The 19,752-nt window shown below is 32.9% G+C and overlaps 1 protein-coding gene across 1 annotated transcript in view; it reads right to left on the bottom strand.

Annotated features, from left to right (window-relative positions):
* LOC124631312 (protein scarlet) overlaps nucleotides 1–19,437 on the bottom strand; it is a 28,788-nt gene extending 9,351 nt beyond the window's left edge. Inside the window, exons 1-10 of the mRNA XM_047165642.1 lie at nucleotides 19,193–19,437; nucleotides 17,861–18,041; nucleotides 14,600–14,648; nucleotides 11,592–11,641; nucleotides 9,144–9,280; nucleotides 8,161–8,331; nucleotides 6,070–6,308; nucleotides 2,060–2,264; nucleotides 1,326–1,457; nucleotides 842–1,069 (exon numbers count right to left, since the gene is read on the bottom strand). Of these exons, the coding sequence (XP_047021598.1) occupies nucleotides 842–1,069; nucleotides 1,326–1,457; nucleotides 2,060–2,264; nucleotides 6,070–6,308; nucleotides 8,161–8,331; nucleotides 9,144–9,280; nucleotides 11,592–11,641; nucleotides 14,600–14,648; nucleotides 17,861–18,041; nucleotides 19,193–19,267 (1,467 nt within the window). The 5' untranslated portion in view covers nucleotides 19,268–19,437. The remainder of the gene's footprint in view (nucleotides 1–841; nucleotides 1,070–1,325; nucleotides 1,458–2,059; nucleotides 2,265–6,069; nucleotides 6,309–8,160; nucleotides 8,332–9,143; nucleotides 9,281–11,591; nucleotides 11,642–14,599; nucleotides 14,649–17,860; nucleotides 18,042–19,192) is intronic.
* Between the last annotated feature and the right edge of the window lie 315 nt (nucleotides 19,438–19,752).

Raw genomic sequence — 19,752 nt, 5'->3', positions numbered from 1 at the left:
CTTAAAAGTTCTGATTGGCTTTAGAACTAGATTTCCGCAGTGCATACCAGTTTGAACTGAAAAAAAACTCCCACTACTATTATGAACGCGACAGTTTGCATGTATGAATAGATGTATGCTTGTTCCTCTTTCACGCAAAAACTATTGAATGGATTTTGATTTAACGTAGCAGTTATATAGCTTATCAGAGTAACATATAGGCTACTTTCTATCAGGGTGCGTGAAACAATTCCCTCGGAAAGCGAATGAAACCGCCGGCAAAAGCTAGTGGTTGATAACTGATATAAAACTGATACCCAGTTTATTTAATTGTTCTTCATCGCGAATCTATAATGTACATATAAAGCTTTAAGTTCTTCTATGACATTCGGTAGTGCTAAATAAAGTTGCCAACACCTCGCGGAGTTTACCAAGAATCTAGAGATTGCACAACAATATCTAAGCGATGAGTCGTCATGTTGATGAAAAAATAAGTAATAAGTGGACCGAACACGAGTTACGAGCGTCGAGATTATTATTTATACTACTGTTTGGGTTCAACTGAATCGCAAAAAGCAGATAGATACCTACGTGAGGATATAAAATGCATAAGAATCGAGAAAATTCAAATAAACCACTTGTCTTATTTAATCTCATACATATGCTGGGAATAAGGGCCACGCTACATTATTTTGTGGGTATAAAGCTTAGTAGAAAAAAAAAGTCGCGAACCATGTGGTCTTGGAATATGACCGAAGTGGATATAGTTAAAGCTACTACACTGTTAAAGATTAATGGAAGTCATTCCTAACTAAAGGTGCTAAGGGAGGGAGCTATCGGGTCACAAAAAATCACCACTCACCAAAGCCACCATCCTCGCAGTATAATAAATAGGCGCCGAATACAATCCAGCTTTCAGTTCCCTGTTCAGCAGAGGGAACTCCTCAGGGAACATATGGAGGACTGAGTACATGGGGGTGAACGTGTTCTCTGCTATGATGATGAAGAGGGCACCTTGAACATCTTGGATGCCGGATTGTGTGAGTCTAGCTGTGCCCATGAAGCAGAGGCCTGCTGTTAAAGCTATAGCCTGGAAGAAAGGGAATTGTGAATGTTTTGTATTATTTTGATTAATGATAGGTATATTTTACATGATTTCCGATATACTAGATCCCTCTCGGATCGTTTCGGACTGTCGTCCCATCGGGCTATGAGAGTGAAGGAATAGGGAGAGAGATAAAATACGCCGTTATGCTTTGATTGAAAATAAGCTTGAGCTTTGAGCGATACCTACGTGAAAAATCGATCATTTTTTTTAAGTTTTTGATAATTCGTTTTCAACTTACCAATTTTTGTATTATCCTTACAAATTGCACTCGTGGATCTCGAAGTATTATAAGTAGATACCGATATATTAACCAACACAGCTTTGTGAGGAAAAACGGAGGTTCGAAGGTATCATGTTTATCTTGAGCCACCTGAGAAAGACGAAAAAACATTAAGTATAATTTTAAAAGGTAAAAAGTGTTGCAATTGTTATACAATCTACAGAAACATACAAAATCTTTACTAATTAAATTGTGGTCATTAAGAGCAGTAAATTGAGGTTTATATATAATTGAATGGATGAATTTACTACATGAGTCATATTTACGATAGCAAATTGGGTGTTAATTAGTCGACTGTGAAAACCACGAGCAATTTATGAATTGACAGATAAAAAATCTTAAAGTTCGTTGGTCGTTGGTATCGGAGTGACATAATCATTTACATAGTACATAGTAGAACTATTCACGCATTCGTTTTAGGAGAGGAGCATAGTTCAGCACGAGTACACAATTAGTTACAGTACACAGTTATCACAACAAAATTACTTAGAGTACCCGCATACTGCAAACTATTAGTCGCCCGATAAGATTACAAAGGTCAGGCATTTAGCCGGCATCAGAATGGCTGAAAACGTTGATTCTAATATTCTAATCAAGATATTCGTTAAAAGAATTTGCCAGTCATCGTGCCAACTTTTGGCAGTGTGTGGACTGTTTACTAATCTAATCTAAACATTTGACTATCAACTTACGGATCGCGTGGAGTTATCACTATCCATCAAATGAAATTCAAAATGTATTTCCATGTCTAATTCTTTGGCAGCATCGCTGACTGCGAACCTGTCGCAGACGTTCTTGATGGCTTGTCGTGATGCTGACTCCGAGCCAGGAGTGAGAGACAGCACCTTTATGAAGTAGTCCGTAGGATTGTACATCATTGGGCAGTTGTATCCGAGGCTGAAACAAAAAAATGTTCTCAGGGTGACGGATTTTGATATGCTTTAGGTATAGAACTATCCTCAAAATCGAAATACGGGTTTGACTTGCTTTTAGGCAGTCAATTAGACAATTCATAGGATTATTTCTAAGTTATTTCTTTATTACAATAGTATGAATAATTTATAAGTGGGTGTATCCTGCGGCATTTATTTCCTAACTGTAGATTTTGTTGTTTACGCTGAAAAGCAAGCCTATTCCGGATTATTTTTGACTCGGCCGCGATTTTCTAAGGACTTAAAAAATTTGAAGACGGTTAGACTAAAGATGGATTAAGATGAAGATTTAATGGAATATCTGAGTTTGGTTGATAGTTAGTTGATGTTCCCCGACAAGTTTACTGACTTCTTGTTCTTCTCTGCTTTGATACACATGCATATAAACGTTTTATTAATTCTGCTCAGTAATTACATTTTCTTGTAAAATTTATTAAAATGTGGTGAAATCGTCGATCTTAATGGATTCCACTTAAGAAATGCCAGATGTATAGCATTTGGAGTGGATAGCTAATGAATACAAGATGTAGGTATAATATTAGTTGTTCACGAGTAAAAGTCGTATCTATCAATATGATAATATCTAGAGATATAGACGATATCACACCATATAACCGTTGTAAACATAATAGTCCTCAACAATCACGTCAGAGGCTGTCAGCCGGATTTGGGAAACATCTGACACTGGTCTAGCCTATTAGATGTGAAAAACCTACAGCCTATTTGATAAGAAGAACATAATACCTATGCGTGGGAGACGGTCTCAAATTGTTTGTGATAAACGAAATCTCTGGTTCAACAAACTACTTATTGTATAACCGTTTTTTGATACAGTAGAAAATTCTGTCAGTCAGTATAGAAAATGCTATTTTGCCTTGAAAGTTATCAGCCATAAACTGCACAAAACACACGACGTACGAAAGAACTACGTTCTTAATATATGAACTAGTTACTGAAAATCAAATGCATGCAGCTATTAAGAGAATGCAATTGTTACAGCGTTTCAAAGGAGTCGGGAAGTCCTATTAGGGTCACAGCCTAGGCTGGCCCATTTAGACGATCAAACGCAATTGTATTGGTTCGATAGATACTAATTACTGACAACTTGTCACACAAAAATGTACTTCTGAATAGATTTTGTTTTATATGATTGGATTGGCAACGATGGTCCATACAGTCAGCACCAATTAACTTTAACTTTTGACTCCTTGCAATTTTGTTCGGACAGATCGTGTCGAATAGATTTGCTTATCCGAAGATTGGTACGACTCCGGAATATTGACTTGACCACGAGTGCTATTAAATAACTAACTTTGAAAACCCAAAGGTGAACCGAACTGAAAATAATTGAAGAAAGAGAAAAGAGATCAGTAGAGCATTGATGCGCATCTATGGAAATCATGTTATGAAGACGCTCTCAGTAAGAACTGTATAAATATCGAGGAAGAAGATGATCAAATACATGATATGGCAGGATTGTGTGAATGATGATATAGCAGGAAAGAATGTCAGCATAGTGTCAGGATCACCATCATTATTCGATTAAGTAATGAGTGTGATAATGACGCGAAAGAGAGCTTTCTCATAAAGTTTGTTAATTAGAGTGACACAATATTACTCAATGATTATTTAAAGACACAATGTCATTGTTCTGATATCATAATGATAATATTAACTAATACATTAATTTTCATAATGAATGGTTGACGATTTTATCTGTCCGTAACTGCATTTTGGTAAATGCGCTTATTCTTTTCTGTTTTATATTAAACGTGAAAATGACGATAAGATGATATAATACATTTAACCCCATGAATTATTTAATACGAGGAAAAAATGGACTCGAGTAATAAAATGCGAATCGGTTTTTGGTAATATTCGATAATGTGAAAATTATGCTAATTAGATTTTAATTATAATGACTGCATTCATTAGACGTCTGTTAAGTATTGTTAAGAGTTACATAATATTTAATAATAGGCAAGTATGTACAAGCTTATGAAATTAAAGATTATTTTCCAAGCAAATTTGAGTAAGAAATTAAGCTTTTTAATTACCAAAATTGATTAAAATGTTAAACAGTTTTAAGTATTTAAACAACAATCGATTGTACTTTTGGCCCGAAAAATAAATGATCGCAACAAGCAAATAAATATATAAAAAATATAATTATTTAAATAACAGCATTCCACGTCTCGTGGGCGCTACTGCCCGCACCGGGATATAACTTTCTAATGGTGAAAGAATATTTAAAATCGGTCCAGTAGTTTTTGAGTTTATCAATTGCAACCAAACAAACAAAGTCTTCCTCTTTATAATATTAGTATAGAAGTAAAGACAAGTAAACAGGTGCAAAAAAAAAATCTTTAAGTGGTTTGAACTTCTAGTTGTTTTTAAGATGAATCACTTGTATAGATAAGAAAACACTCATTTTAATTAAGAGCTCATTTGAAATGAATATTAGGTCTAAAATATTCTACTGTCACGTGATAGGATGTATAGATACGAAACTTTATATCTGGTTACTACAGAGAAAAAAAAAAACGATTAGTGATATTTTTTATCTTTTGTTAATTTTTTGATCTCATCATATCAAGAGTAGCCGCCTACCTTGGTGATTTAGTAGTCGTAGTGGACAATATGGGCGTGCCCACCCTAATTTACATTCCCTGATATACTTCCTTATGTAGTCCTTCCTTATGACCTCCAACCCTATATTCCCCAATATAAAATTTCCCAACTCTACTGAATCCGGTACTACCAGGAACAAATAAAAAACTAACTGCACGTGTAAACCTCTTACACGTGTCGAATGAAAAAAAAACACTAAAATATTTATTGTGATGTTGTTATTTTGAGCGTAACTGCATATTAATTCAAGTAATATATTCCAGTTTTGTCCAAATCCAAAGCAAAGTGGATAGTTAAATTTTATCTATGCGAATATCTGAAATGTTATTCAACCAGGAGTTTAATAATAACTTGACACGGAAATTATGCGCTGCATCATCATAAATTGTGTAAATTGATACTTAACGATGTTTACTTAACAGCGATTTCAGACTAGTCGATTTTGTCGTACTTAGCAATATCGAATGTACGTAACGCGCGACACATTCCGAGCCCCTCTCACGACAAATTCCATACGAACCGACCAATGCTGCTTGGAAAAATCGAGCGTAAAATCGGCTGGTGTAAAAACGCTGCAATAGTAATATTTATTTATTTACTGAAATCAAAAACCATTTCCTTCTAAAATATTGTGACAATTATCGTTTTATTTATTTCATTGTTATAACAAATGACATCATTAGTGTGACATTTAAACAGGAGGATCTTGATCAGTATTGAATTTCACTGAATCGATAAGTAGACGAAAAATAAAATAAAACATTTGAAATACGTTGTGAATTGAATTTGACACCTTTTGGCATAGACCAGTGGCCCAGTCATTGACTACCGTACTACGCGTCACGGTTCAATTCCTGCGTTAGATAAATCGCAGTTAATATTACCTAACTACTACTAAATGTGTTATATAAAACTAAAATATCAAAGAAGTTATCATAGTTTTCATCCGGGGATGCATACCTGAATAGACGCATGGAACCACGGGATGTGCCTACTGTGTTACAAAATTCAGTCAGTAACTAAATGGTTTACAGCACATGACCAATTATATGTAAGAAAAATATTACCAATGACAACTGAAACATTATCTGTTTTCTTGGTTAAAAGACTAAAAAAATAAAAGTAAAAACTCCACTCACCTTTGAAAGAAACTCAAAGCCTGAGACGCGGTACCAGCGAATGCCACTCTTCCTTCAGCTAACAGTACCAACTTATCGAACTGTGCCATGAGCTCCGTATTGGGCTGATGTATGGTGCATATGACAGTCTTGCCCTGGGCTGCACTGGCTCGGAGCAATGTCATCATCTGATGGGCTGATGATGAGTCGAGACCAGTTGTTGGCTCGTCGCAGAAGAGGAGGCCGGGGTCGGTTAAGAGCTGGGAAGGTTGATACAATGAGTAATTTCGTGTTAAGATGTCAGTTTCATAGTTATACGGTGGGTTTGAATCTCGAACGAAAAAAGAAAGAAAATGAATGAGATCTTATCCCTATCTTCTGAAACAGTCATATGTTTTAGTGTTTTCTTAGTCGGCACGCGTAAGTTTTTCTATGTATAGTGTTAATCAAGTAAGTAGTTTTTAGGAGAAAATTACCATTAATTCCATTAGAATTTTCGACGATTAATTTGAATTACAAACGAATGTAAATTCACATTAATGTCAATCAATAAAATGTATAATGTAGTCACGTTCGCAAAGTAAAATACCTACGTAATATTGAATGAATGAATCAGAACCTGATTGTTCCTAAATGTCCACGGGTAATTGGTATTATTATATTTCTGAGATGTAGTAATAAATTATTGCATAACATTTTAAGATACCGAAATTGAACATTTTATTGAGCGGAATATGGCAGTCACTCCATGTCAAACACTGGTACTTAGCAGCAACCGGTGAGACTGTAAGCCGACCACAACATTATTGGGAAAGGACTAGGCAGATGATGATGATTTAGCGGAAGATGCATCAGGAAATGAAATAGAAAACCGTTAATACGTTATAATGGCGTCCACGGCCGATTTCGGCCACGGCGGCTGTTCTCATTTAAGGAGCTCAGCCAGCTGCGCAGGGCATATTATAGTGCACGAGCATTTGCGCAGACACAGATGCACTCTCTATTCCTTCACTCTCATAACCCGATGGGACGGCAATTCGACACGACCGGAAAGAGATCAGGCGCAGGACCGACATTTACGTGCTCTCCGATGCACGGGTGAATCAATCACCAACTTCCAGACTACGGGCTGCTTTGTGAAAGCTTAAGAAAACCCACAAAGCGATTTCGGCCCGACCCGGGAATCGAATCCGAGACCTCGAGCACAGCAGCCGCTTACGACGTTATGAATAAAACAACATGATTTTACAAAATACAGGATAATAATAATAGGTACCTACTATAGGTTTTAAATACCTATATTCAAATTTTATTCAAAGAACTGCGATAATTTGTAAGTAAAAATAAAAGGCACATAAATTATATTCATCACTTGACCGAATCAAATATCTAGTTTGATTCAAACATGTGATGTGTGCTTCCTACTAAAAGTTTTATGTAAATAAACCTGTATAGTTTACATACACTCATAAATTGTACGCGAATATGGACATGTTCTTATTAACTCACCCTGTAGGTTTTTACTTAAATGATGCAGATTATAAAATGCAGAAAATGAAATACCTATTACGTTTTTCAAACACTGATATTCGATATTTCTCTTAACTAGATACTGATCTGCATTTCATGTTTAATTAATTTGCATTCTTGGTTTAAATATACAATATATCTTTTGCAATCTGAATAAAGTTATTCTAACACGAAAGAATATTATGTGGAACATTAATTTTGGGACACATACCTATTTAACTTTTTAACTAAATGAAAATTGATGTCTTTACCTATAATTATTTTTTTATAGATATATCTACATCTTTACAACGTTTTCAAACTGCCCGATTTCCCGTGCGTAACTTGCGGGCGTTATCGCGCCTATACGCGCTACCAACTAATCAAACAATCACACGTGAAACCGCGCGACAAGATTTTTGCCGCGCGGAATGTGTCGCGCGTTAAAAAACCGAGCAGAAAATCCGCTAATATGACAGCGAGCGGTGTTAATTAACATTACCTTCAGACGGAACAAATAAATTCGTCTAGACAGCAAACATCATTTGCAATATTGATTAGGTATAACTAATCAACAACCGATTATTTTAAATTATATCTTACCTCAGTGGCAAACGCCAGTCTCTTTCTCTCCCCGCCTGACAAAGTCTTCCTTCCATCCAGGCCTCCGATGAGAGTGAATCTGGACCCGTACAGTGAGAGCTGCCTCAGGAGCTGGTTCACCCGTCTCTTGCGAGCTAGGGAGGAGGTTCGACCGTCCATGCGTAGTCGGGCCTAAAGGAACGAACAGTATTTACTAGCATTTTCATTGAAATCGGACGCCGCCAATTTTTGGGCATGATCCCCTAATTTTTTTTTTTATATATTTTCTAGTTATTTGAGCCTGTACATATTTCTTATAAACAGTAAATTCTCCAAAAAATAGATTATTAGTATGCCATATATAAAAAACTTATTTTTTGAAATCTAGATTAACGTTTTTTTAAATAGCGTGGGAAGAAAATAACACCATTATCGATAAGAAATGCAAATGGTACTACTAAAACTACATAGGCTTAGCTCAAAAGTTTATGATAATTAGGAAGCATTAATTAACAGCAATATTGATAAAACATGAAAAATACATTATACCGACACATTAAACCTGAGTATAAGTATATCTAGCATCAAAACATCGGAACATCGGGCGATTACCAACGCGGATTAAATCCACCATTCTGGTTCGTGCCCTAATGATGGATGACAGAAAAATATACTTAGATATCATTATCCATGATTATATATCTAGTTACCATGACCAACGACCGTGTTTCAGAGGGCACGATAACATGTAGGTCCCGGATATCACTGACCAGCTTTGGCAGTCATTACATAAGTAGGTGCTAGTAGTCAGAAGCCAGAAAGTCTGACAACCAATCTTACCTAGGGGTACTGCGTTGCCCCGCGCCCGGGTAACTGGATTGAGTAGGTCAGATAGGCAGTCACTCCTTATAAATAAATCACTGGTACGCAGCTGCATCCGATTAGACTGGAAACCGACCCTACCTGGTTTCTAGAAGGTTAGGCAGATATTATTATATAGTTACCATAATAGTGAGGTGTTCAATAACTGTGAGGTTTTCGACGAACAGATCATCTTGGTGCATATATCCGCTCTCCTGATGCATGAACTCGCCCAGTGGGGTGCCGTTCATTAGGATTTCACCGTCCACTATTGTTCCCACTGTCAAAAAGAACAATATGTTACTTCTGTTAAACTGTAAGGGAAGAGGTTCTCAATTTGCCAGTTATGTTTCGATCTCAGCTAGAGAAAGTCCATTTTCTGGCTTTTAAACCAATCAAAATGCTTTTCAATTGCCTATGTAGTTTCTCAGGGCGTGTTAAAATGATATTGCCTGGTGATAATCAGAGATGTAGGATAATAAAATGTAATGTAACCAGAGATCTTTGTGAAGATGAATTCTTTCTTATACTCAACCATAAAAAATAGGCTAGACTTGACTAAGTGATCTTTGAGTGGTTGAATATGCATGAAGCAGTTAAAATTTAAAAAAACCTCTACGACAATAACATTTTATAAAAAACACATTAAAAAGCGGTTTAAATAAAGCTTATCTAAACTGTATCTGTTAATTCAATCTAGACGTTTTATTGTCTATTTTCCCATCGTTTGGTAATTTGAAGAAAATATAACCGATATCTAAATCGATATGATTTCAAGCTTTTATTGTATTACAAAGAAGCCCAGAGTCTGGAAGTTGGCGGTATTATACCCCCGTGCACGTATGGCCGGTGTCCCCGAATGCTACTCAGTAGCAGTTGTTGTTACAATTGGACGTCAGAGGCCGTCAGGTGGATTTGAGAAAACTCTGATACCAGGGTTTAAAGGTTAGGTGATTAAACCTGCAGCTAACTCTATAAGAACAAGATTAGATTAAATCATTGAAGATTTAAAATCCAAATAAAATTATACATACTTAGATACATAATCGTTTAGTTGATTTATAAGTGTTAACTTTAAATTTTCTCTACATCCTATTTTTTTTTTTATAATCTTTCAATCACTAGCCTTACACAATAACGTATTGGAAGCTGTCCTTTAAAATCAATTTAAATAATGATGCAAATTCAATAAGGAAATTCCTACTGTACATCAAGCAGCCTTTTATTAGGTATTAATGATCTATAATATAAACCATTAAAACCAAATAAATAAATAAATAAATGCATACGAATGTTGCAATAATAGGTGTGTCAAGATCAATCACCTTTAAGTATCACAGATAAAAATCATATTTTCAAAATTCAATGGCATGACCTTAAGTGAATTATATTGGGGTAATTTATTTATAATAATAATTAATTCCGATTAATTATTTATTTTAGGCTATCAATGCACGAATGACGAAAGACCCCGACCTACCTTATGCATATTTTTTTTGTGATACATAAAAAATAAACAAAATGTTTTTTTCAATGGTCTATTTTCGTCATGACCTTTGCGGAAGTTTATTGTAGGAATATATTTTTATTTGATTTAGTATATCAAAGACCCTGAGGAATGCATTTTAAATGTGGCTACTAATGCATAAAAAATAATGTTATTACCTTAAAGGCATTAAATTGAAATGATTTATTTATATTTTAATTATATTTATGGCAAATGCATAATAATGTTATCAACAAATTAAAATATTTTTGAAAATTGATTTTGATGACGCACTTGTAGAAATATAATACTAAAAGATATTATCTATTTTTATCTTTTAATCTAATCTAACAACTGATATGATGACATGTGATAATTAATGTGCGTTTTTAAATATTATTTTAATTATGAATTATAATTATCAGCTCCGAAACATCAAAACAAGGCGACTTATCCGTTGGTTTTATTGTGTTATTTTTTTAAGATTAATTTTCCTGGTATGTCATATTATTTGTTTTTACAATAGATAGATTTACTGGATAGAAAACAATGGAAATCGGTTATTATGTCGTTGTCTATAGACAGGCGTAACACCAGAAGTGTCGCAAGTACGTTGCCGGCCATTTTTTTTTATAGAGAAATACGATCTCTCCTTGAAGAAAAAAGTCGTGGTGGCCTAGTGGGTAAAGGACCAACCTCTCAAGTATGAGGGCGCGGGTTCGATCCCAGGTCAGGCAAGTACCAATGCAACTTTTCTAAGTTTGTATGTACTTTCTAAGTATATCTTAGACACCAATGACTGTGTTTCGGATGGCACGTTAAACTGTAGGTCCCGGCTGTCATTGAACATCCTTGGCAGTCGTTACGGGTAGTCAGAAGCCAGTAAGTCTGACACCAGTCTAACCAAGGGGTATCGGGTTGTCGGGGTTGAGGAGGTCAGATAGGCAGTCGCTTCTTGTAAAGCACTGGTACTCAGCTGAATCCGGTTAGACTGGAAGCCGACCCCAACATGATTGGGAAAAAGGCTCGGAGGATGATGATGACGATCTCTCCTTGAAGATATTTAGTATTAAATATTTATCCGCAATTAATTTTATTTTCTCACCTGGATTTCGATGTGCCAATGCAGTCATTAGTGTAGTTTTTCCAGCTCCACTGCAACAAATTATCATCATTAAAAAACTGCTTCCAAGAAATCACTCTACTAAAACATCTAATATAGAGTACTAAACTAATATATATATTAATATTAAAAAGGTAAGGGGTTTGTGTGTTTGCTTGAACGCGCTCATCTCAGGGCTAGAAAATCTAAAAATGTCTGAAAAATTATTTCAGTTTGAGACAGCCGGAAACAGTAACAAAAAGGTACAAATTGGTAAAAATCATAATCAAATATTATGATAGGATTAACAAGATGAAAACTTTCTATGAGTATTGTAAATATGCTGACCCGAAATGCATAAATATTAGAGAAAATACCCTTGTTGTCATTCGGGTAATAGAAGGTACCTAACATTTACACGTGATACGTAGGTACATTATAATTGTTTACTTGAACTAAAATTAAAAGGCCACTGTAAATAACCACACAGTGTCTATCTATGTACAAACATACACGCAATTCTATTAGATTAGAAAAACGTTAGAGAGTTACGCATGCGTAGTAACATGACTATTGTATGTAGATCATAATTGTTAATAACTTAATGTACCTAATAATAAAGATTTCATTGAACATTTCTGTATTTAAATAGTTCTGCGCCTCGAAGTAGAACAATGAAATGATGAACTAAGAAAATATTAAAATTAATAGCCTATTTTTCTGTGAAATACGTGTTTTATAAATTGAAGCACATTAATCTTAAGAGCCCTGATTTAGTTTTTAAATATATTTAAATAACCGTATTAAAATAAACTACTTTATTTTTATTATTCGCCGACAGTTAAAATTCCTGAAATACCGTACCTACTTCTTAATAATAGAGAATTATTTAATTTTAACTAAGTAGGTATGAATAATAAATCAATAATCAAATCAGGTCTATTAAGAAACTTTTATAGGCTATAAGTTATATTTTACATGACGTCTTATAACACAATATATTTTAAAGAAAAGGAAAAAACAATTCTTTAATGTTTTTTAATGAAATAATAAATTGGCAAGGTCTTATGACGTTTGACGTCTATTGAAATAAGCTTCAATTCTTGAATCAATGAAATAGTTATGCATAAAATGATGTCCCATTAATAACATTGTCATGTAAAATAAGATGTCCTTTAGAGGAAGATTTGATGGAAAAAATATATGGAATCATAGATTCAAATATATTATATACGTATAACGCCGAATGCTAGGATTTCTGAGCTGAGAATAATCAGATACTTACTGCAGACTTTTCAGTCGGCCGATAGTTTGATAGGGTGCTTGATAAGTATGAAGATGAATGGTAGAAAGGTAGTAGGCACATTACAATGACCAGGATTTGGTCGGTATTAGACCGATAGAAACTTTTGATATGAATCAAGGATTTCTTAATAAAAAAAATTGCCATCCATCGGGTCAACTGTGGGCCAACTGTTTAGTCTGTAGTACCTATGGGGGTACTCATTTTTTTCTTTTGTATCCAATTATGTCCTAAAAGAAGTATGTTTTCTTATGTTGAGTCTTACATCCCCAAAGTAAGCAAAGCTTAAATATATGAGACTTAGAGCGCATAAAAATATATACCTTTTTATATCAAAAACAAATATCAAAGTGACTCTTGTGAGTGAGATTGAATAAAATATGAATTATTAAAATATATAAAATATGTTATATAACTTTATCTGCTGCTCTGAAACACTTAATTATATAAATTATATATTTAAGGTATTGTTTTGTATATTGATTTAGATTATAAGAACTAGAGTTAGACAGTGTCGGCACGTGTAAACGGAATCTCTGAATATTTATGAAAACTTTAATATTTGTGTGATGAATTATAACGATATTATGTGAGATACTTGTCTTTAAAGAAAAGTTTTATCATCAGGAAAACTGGGATAATCTTGTTATTTGTCACATAAAAAAATACCTATCCTGGTAGTATTTTTTCAGTTTGAGATTTTAATACTTACCTACCTCCTAAAAACTGCTTACTGTATAATTTTTAGTGTCGTTCTGATTAGTGATGAAAAGTCATTATGAATGTCCTTATTATTTCTCATTATAACCCGAAACTTACCTTACGAATTATTACCGACATAGAATAACGTAAAACGTTATGTACTAAAAAAATCTTTCGGAATGCGAATGTAACGGTGATTTTAATTAAACGAAAAGATATATTTATAACTCCTAATATTTGAGGTAGGTCAGTTAAACTAACAAAATTTACATTAAGCACATTAGTTCTGAATGGATGTAGGTTATATTCTTTGTAAGATTATTTATGTAAAACCTGTATTTAGATCGTGAACGTTATAGTATTAACTACGTAAAAATATTTCTAGCTATACTTACCTACCTATTAACTTATCAAACTTGTTGAAGATAACAGATTAATTTATTAGTTTTGAGTGAATAATAACATTAATTAATGGCTCATTAAACTGAATTGACACATTAATTAATTACTTAATCTATCTAATAATTATATCAAGACTTTCAAGTTAATATTTAATTTAGAACCTGAACTACCAAAAATAGTTATCCTACTTCAGGGGCTTTGAAAGTCCAAAGGAAAAAGGAGGCAATATAGGATCCTTAGACGTGTGGGTAAAGGAACAAGTAAGTATTGAAATTGATGCCATATACTAAAATTAACATTCTCTTTAAAGCTGTGAAAAATCAAGCTAAAAGAAAATACTGTGTGGTATAAATCAATGTATAAAATGTGGTATAAAAATAAATCAATAGATTTCCTGACGATAATGAACTTTGGCAAAAAGTTACCTATATAAAAATATGTATTTTCCATATTCTACAAGGTTAGGTATATTATTATTATTCCGAAATGCAACATTCTTCAAAACATCGTTGACAGCAGCTTCCTTAATGTTATCATGTTTAATATACTTACCTACCAAGATTAATTTCCAAAATTATTTATATTATTAAGTCTAATGACTTACCTAGGTCCCATTAACGCAGTCATCGTGCCAGGTTTTGCGATACCGCTCACTAAAACAAACATACAATAGTTGTTAAAGAAACATATTTATGAAACACCTAAATTTAATTTATTAACTGCTACAGGCACCTTCCTACAAAAGTGTTGATAGCATAACAATAGTAAAGTATGCAAATTATATAATTCACACAAGTTATGAGACACACATAAAACTTAATAGTTAAATTATGCGAAATTTTAAATAATTTTCGTAATAAATTAACTACTAGTTTAGCGCCTCATGAGTAGTTAAGCGGAGACAACCAAAGAATGTTTAATTATTACTTTTTAATTCGTAGGTAATAATAATTAATTTTTATAACGTATATTCTAAAAACTTAATAACGTATTCTTTATCCATTAGTTAAATGTTGTTAGGGGACTTTACCAGTTTTATTAAAATAAGTTAATGTCACAGAAATCTTTGTAATAAGTCACGCAGATACGATATGTATTATTAATATTACTACTCGACATTATTAAATAAACCGCTCAATACTTATGACTACTAGTTTCAGCCAGATAATGAGTAGCCTCTATAAATGAGCTATCTGACGCTGAAAGAATTATTTAAATCAGACCGGTAGTCCCTGAGATAATCGGATTCAAGCAAAAGAACAAGAAAACTCTTCAAGCTATATTGTTAAATAAAATATTATATTATTATATGAGGAAGATTAAAAAGAATATATGAAACCTATTCCACCTTTATAAAACGTGGTTTCAAAAAAACATTCCTTGTAGGGCTAGGTTAAAATTAGAACCATAATCTTGAACAAAGCTAATGGTTTATACCTAGTACTAAAGTTGGACTTTTTTAAGACTTTTTAAATAAAAAGGTGGATGGTGCCTATAGTTTTAGATTGACCAAATCTACCAAAAAATTGACTATTAATATCAAGTGTTTCTCAGTTATGATCCAATGCGCCTAAAACAATTGAAAGATTGAGATTTCAACGTCAAACCGGCACCATTGATCATGTAACAGATAGTTCCGTGTGACCGTATTGCACAGAAGTTCACAAAAAATAATCTGTAACGAATATTATATATCTACAATGTATAGGTGTCATGTACAGTTAATAATATCAGTAGAAACAATTAAGTACACACATATCATATTATACTAACTATTTCTCACGCATGTAACACAGTGCAATTTGATCTTCTTTGGAAGGCTTAAGTTTTTTTTGGTTAAGTGTGACAAATACATAGCATAGTAATTTGTCACCTTTGGGAAAATTTAAAAAAGAAAAATCCTGGAATTGAAGCTAATGTTTTTTTTTTTATTAAAAATTTAATACTTTTGAACAACAACAGTTTTACCCTTAAGTCACCTATTTTATGACGACTACCCCTAATACGCTAGTTTTTACATAAAACCACACAAATTGGTCGTTCTCTTTAGAATATCGATACTCAGAGCGACGCACATTAACGTTAAAACAATGTGATATTTTTTTTATTCCCGACACACGAGGTGCCTTTATGTCCAAACACACCTCTTTTTTTGCCGGGAATAAAAAAACCGGAATCTGTCACTAAAATCATGTGGCACTAACTCGGGATTATCACACACTTAGAAAAGTCGATACCGGTTATTACCGGCTAAATCTAGCGGTAACCACGTGGTCACTGACAACCGTGTAAGATTGATCACCCATTCATCAACGATATTAGAAATGAATTGATGGATGTTTTTGGGGATTTTTCTCAATATACAAGATCTTTTTTTGCCATATTTGAGTTGAGTATACAATAAATCGTTTTTGACGTTTTAAAAGCTTATTTGACATTTTTCAAATTATTATACCTGTTACAAAAAGTTGAAGCCTTAGGTTATAATTTAACAATTCAAGTGCTAATAAATATTGTTTCTTCACTTTATGTGACATTTACAAATAAACAAAAATGAATCACAAAAACTATAAATAAAACACTTAATAGTCACTCGAATCATCTTATACTTAAGTCGAACGAGTTTTTTTTTACACTAAGGGACATAGAATATTCTACTACGTCAAGACGATAAACGGGTACTGTTACTTTAAAAAAAATACGAAATTAAAACTGTTTTTTATGCCACATTAAATATTAAAGGTTCCAAATGAAGTATCAAGGTATGTAAATTAACACGTTAGGGTCCCCACTCCCTATACCTAATAAAATTATAGGAACTATTTTTAAACCATTGATATAAAGGGAGCACGAATCACACCTATGGCCGCTCCCAATATTGTAATTTGCTTACAATAGATACAATTTTGACGATAGCCCCATATATTCCTATCTCTAGCCACCAAAACCATAGATAGAAAATTGAGACCGGCCGTTAGTGATAGTGACACTTCACAAGTAAGAGGGCTTTACAAATTTGGGCCCCAGCAACAGCTCAATTACTCCACACGAAGCCACATAAAAGTGGTATACTCAATTAGTACGATATAAAAGTATTAGACTATCGATCCTTATTCAATAAACCTGCATTAACCGGCTAATGATCTGGATTATTCTAGTTCGAACTAGATTCAATTTGAATTAAAGTAAAAAAAAAGAATAATAAAAATGCTAACTCATTCTAAGATCTTCAGTATTTTTATTTAATTATTGTTTTAGCGCCAAATAAAAAGATGTTAATGGAATCGACATTATAAAGGGAAAAACTAAAAAAAGAACATTAATTGATATTGTTCAATTAAATTAACAATAATATCGGCAGCCATGGAGACTTTTTTTGTCGTTTTTTAGTATAGGTATTTAAGTTTTAGCTTTTTACATAGTTTTCAGTTTTACTAAGAATATTTGGGTAGGTATATTGCATTCTAAATATCGTATGTAACAGATAATACGAATTGATTAAATTAACCGAATTGCGAAGCTCTTCTCGAAGTCTGTAAAATGTAAAATATATTTTTAATTTAATTATTTTACTTCATTATTGGGTATTTTATAATATAATTTTATTTTCTATATTAATAAAAGAAATAAAATAAAAAAGTTAAAATAGGAATAGTACAATCGCATTGCAATCACTGGGCGATGAGAACCATAATTTTATTGCACGTGGCTTTTGAGCGCTCATTCTAGAACTTTACAATACCATTTAGGTATTAGATTTATTTTTTATTAATATAAAAAAAAAATATAAGCCAGTGCCATAATTTTCAAATATTTATTTAAAAAAAAGAACAAAATTAAAAAAATAATTGAAAAAAGAACTCACCATTGTTCACAAGTCTCTTAAGCTTTCCATCTTTGAGTTTGGTATGCACTGTTAGGTCTCGCCAGACAAGAGTGCATGGTCGAAATGTGGGGCTTGGACCAAGCACCTCCTCGATTTCAGGAAACAAAAGGTCAAATTTTGACCCCGGGTCCTTATTCTTAGTATTGTGTGGAATCATTTCCTGTCGGGTAAAATACAAATTAGATTAATTTATTAATAAAATAACTTTATACCTACAAATAAATGTATTTATAGAAAAATATCAAAGTATTAAAAATATTAAAATGTATTTATTTATTTTTTTCATTATATGTAGAGAAAAACAGTAAAATGGATTCACAGTATTTACATTTATTTTATTAATTTATTTTTAAGCAATATATAAATGATTATCTGCCTATCCCAAACGATGCTTAATTTTAGGGAAATTGTGTAATATTAATTAATTTCTTAATTAAATAAATATAATACAATTTCTTCATATTTTTTATTACTATTTTATGATTATTAAATTACTTAGAGAATTAATAATAATATCTTATTTATTAGAGTGGGTGCCTGAAATGTCACAAACATTTAAATAATTATCGAGTCAATATTAATAGAAAATTAAAAAGCTTTTTATCGATAACAATCAACAGAGTGTTTTTCCTTAGGTGACATTCAGATATACGCAAATAAAATTAATGACAAATATAAAAATAACTAAATGCGAAGTTTTATAAAAGTAAAAACAATTAAACCTGAGCTAAAAAGGTTTGTTTATTTTTCGTTAACCTCTTACTACGCTGTGAACTGTTATGAACCAGTTCCAAAGAGAGTTTAATCTAAGTTAGTAGAATTCTTAAAAAAATATATATTCACGTCTATGCTCATCACCATTAATTAAGGTAAAGTGGATTTGCAAAAGCAATCTTATTTAACACGGCATAAGGGTTTTTTCGAGCCTATCGTAACAAAAAAACAATTTACATACACGTTCTATTAGCATATTCTATGTAGGCTTTCCAGTTATATTTTGAAGAATGCAAAACATAAGTTACGTAGGACATGCTTTCAAAATTCCTAACTTGCGAAAACACATTTTAATATACAAAGAAAAGTAAATAAAAGTTTCTGTAAACTTAACGTGAAAATATTTTTAGCTCTGAATATATTTCCCGGCACTCTAGAATACGCGATTAACACGTCATGTCGAATAATAATTCAATTTAACAGAAAGTTAATTGGTATACCGTATTATTAGTTCACCGTAACTTGCACTATTAATGCACTTCACTTAGAAAAATAAGCAAAAACAGTAAATATTGTGTAATGATAACACATTCTTACATAGGTCTCGTCAGAAGCTTGTTGTTCTGTTGTGAAACTCAATCGGTCCCCATTTACCTTTTGGCTGCCACTCATTTCTATTGCACAATATTATTTTAGTAATTATTAAATATATGTTCGATAATGTAATTAAATTTGGATTTGGAGCGTGCTCGGCGGTATAGTCGCGTACATTTTACCGATTGCTGGGAAGTTTTGGCGGCCCATCGCACGTCTAGCCTCGTTTGCCGCGCGCTAGCTTTGACATTACGACCCGAGTTCGAAAGAGACAGACGGCTTAGAGCGGGATGTAGGCATTTTATTGGTAACAAAAGTAAAATACGCCTACGGGATAAGTAGGCTTCTAATGTCTTGGTTGGATAGTCCTATGTGTGTTAATGATCTATACTTCTTTTTTATGTAAGAAGTTGCATTGTAGAGTAAAAACTCTGTGACAAAAGCAATTGTTTTGAAAATTCTTTTACGAACGCAAAGCTGCATCAGTCTTACACAATATCTGAGACTCTTGTGATAAAATACGTACATCCAGTTACACGTATGCCGTGATAAGAAAATATTTC

The sequence above is a fragment of the Helicoverpa zea genome, chromosome 6 (assembly GCF_022581195.2).
Source record: "Helicoverpa zea isolate HzStark_Cry1AcR chromosome 6, ilHelZeax1.1, whole genome shotgun sequence".
Classification (NCBI taxonomy): domain Eukaryota; kingdom Metazoa; phylum Arthropoda; class Insecta; order Lepidoptera; family Noctuidae; genus Helicoverpa; species Helicoverpa zea.
Note: the sequence above shows the minus strand (reverse complement) of the source record. Positions and strands in the feature narration are given on the sequence as shown.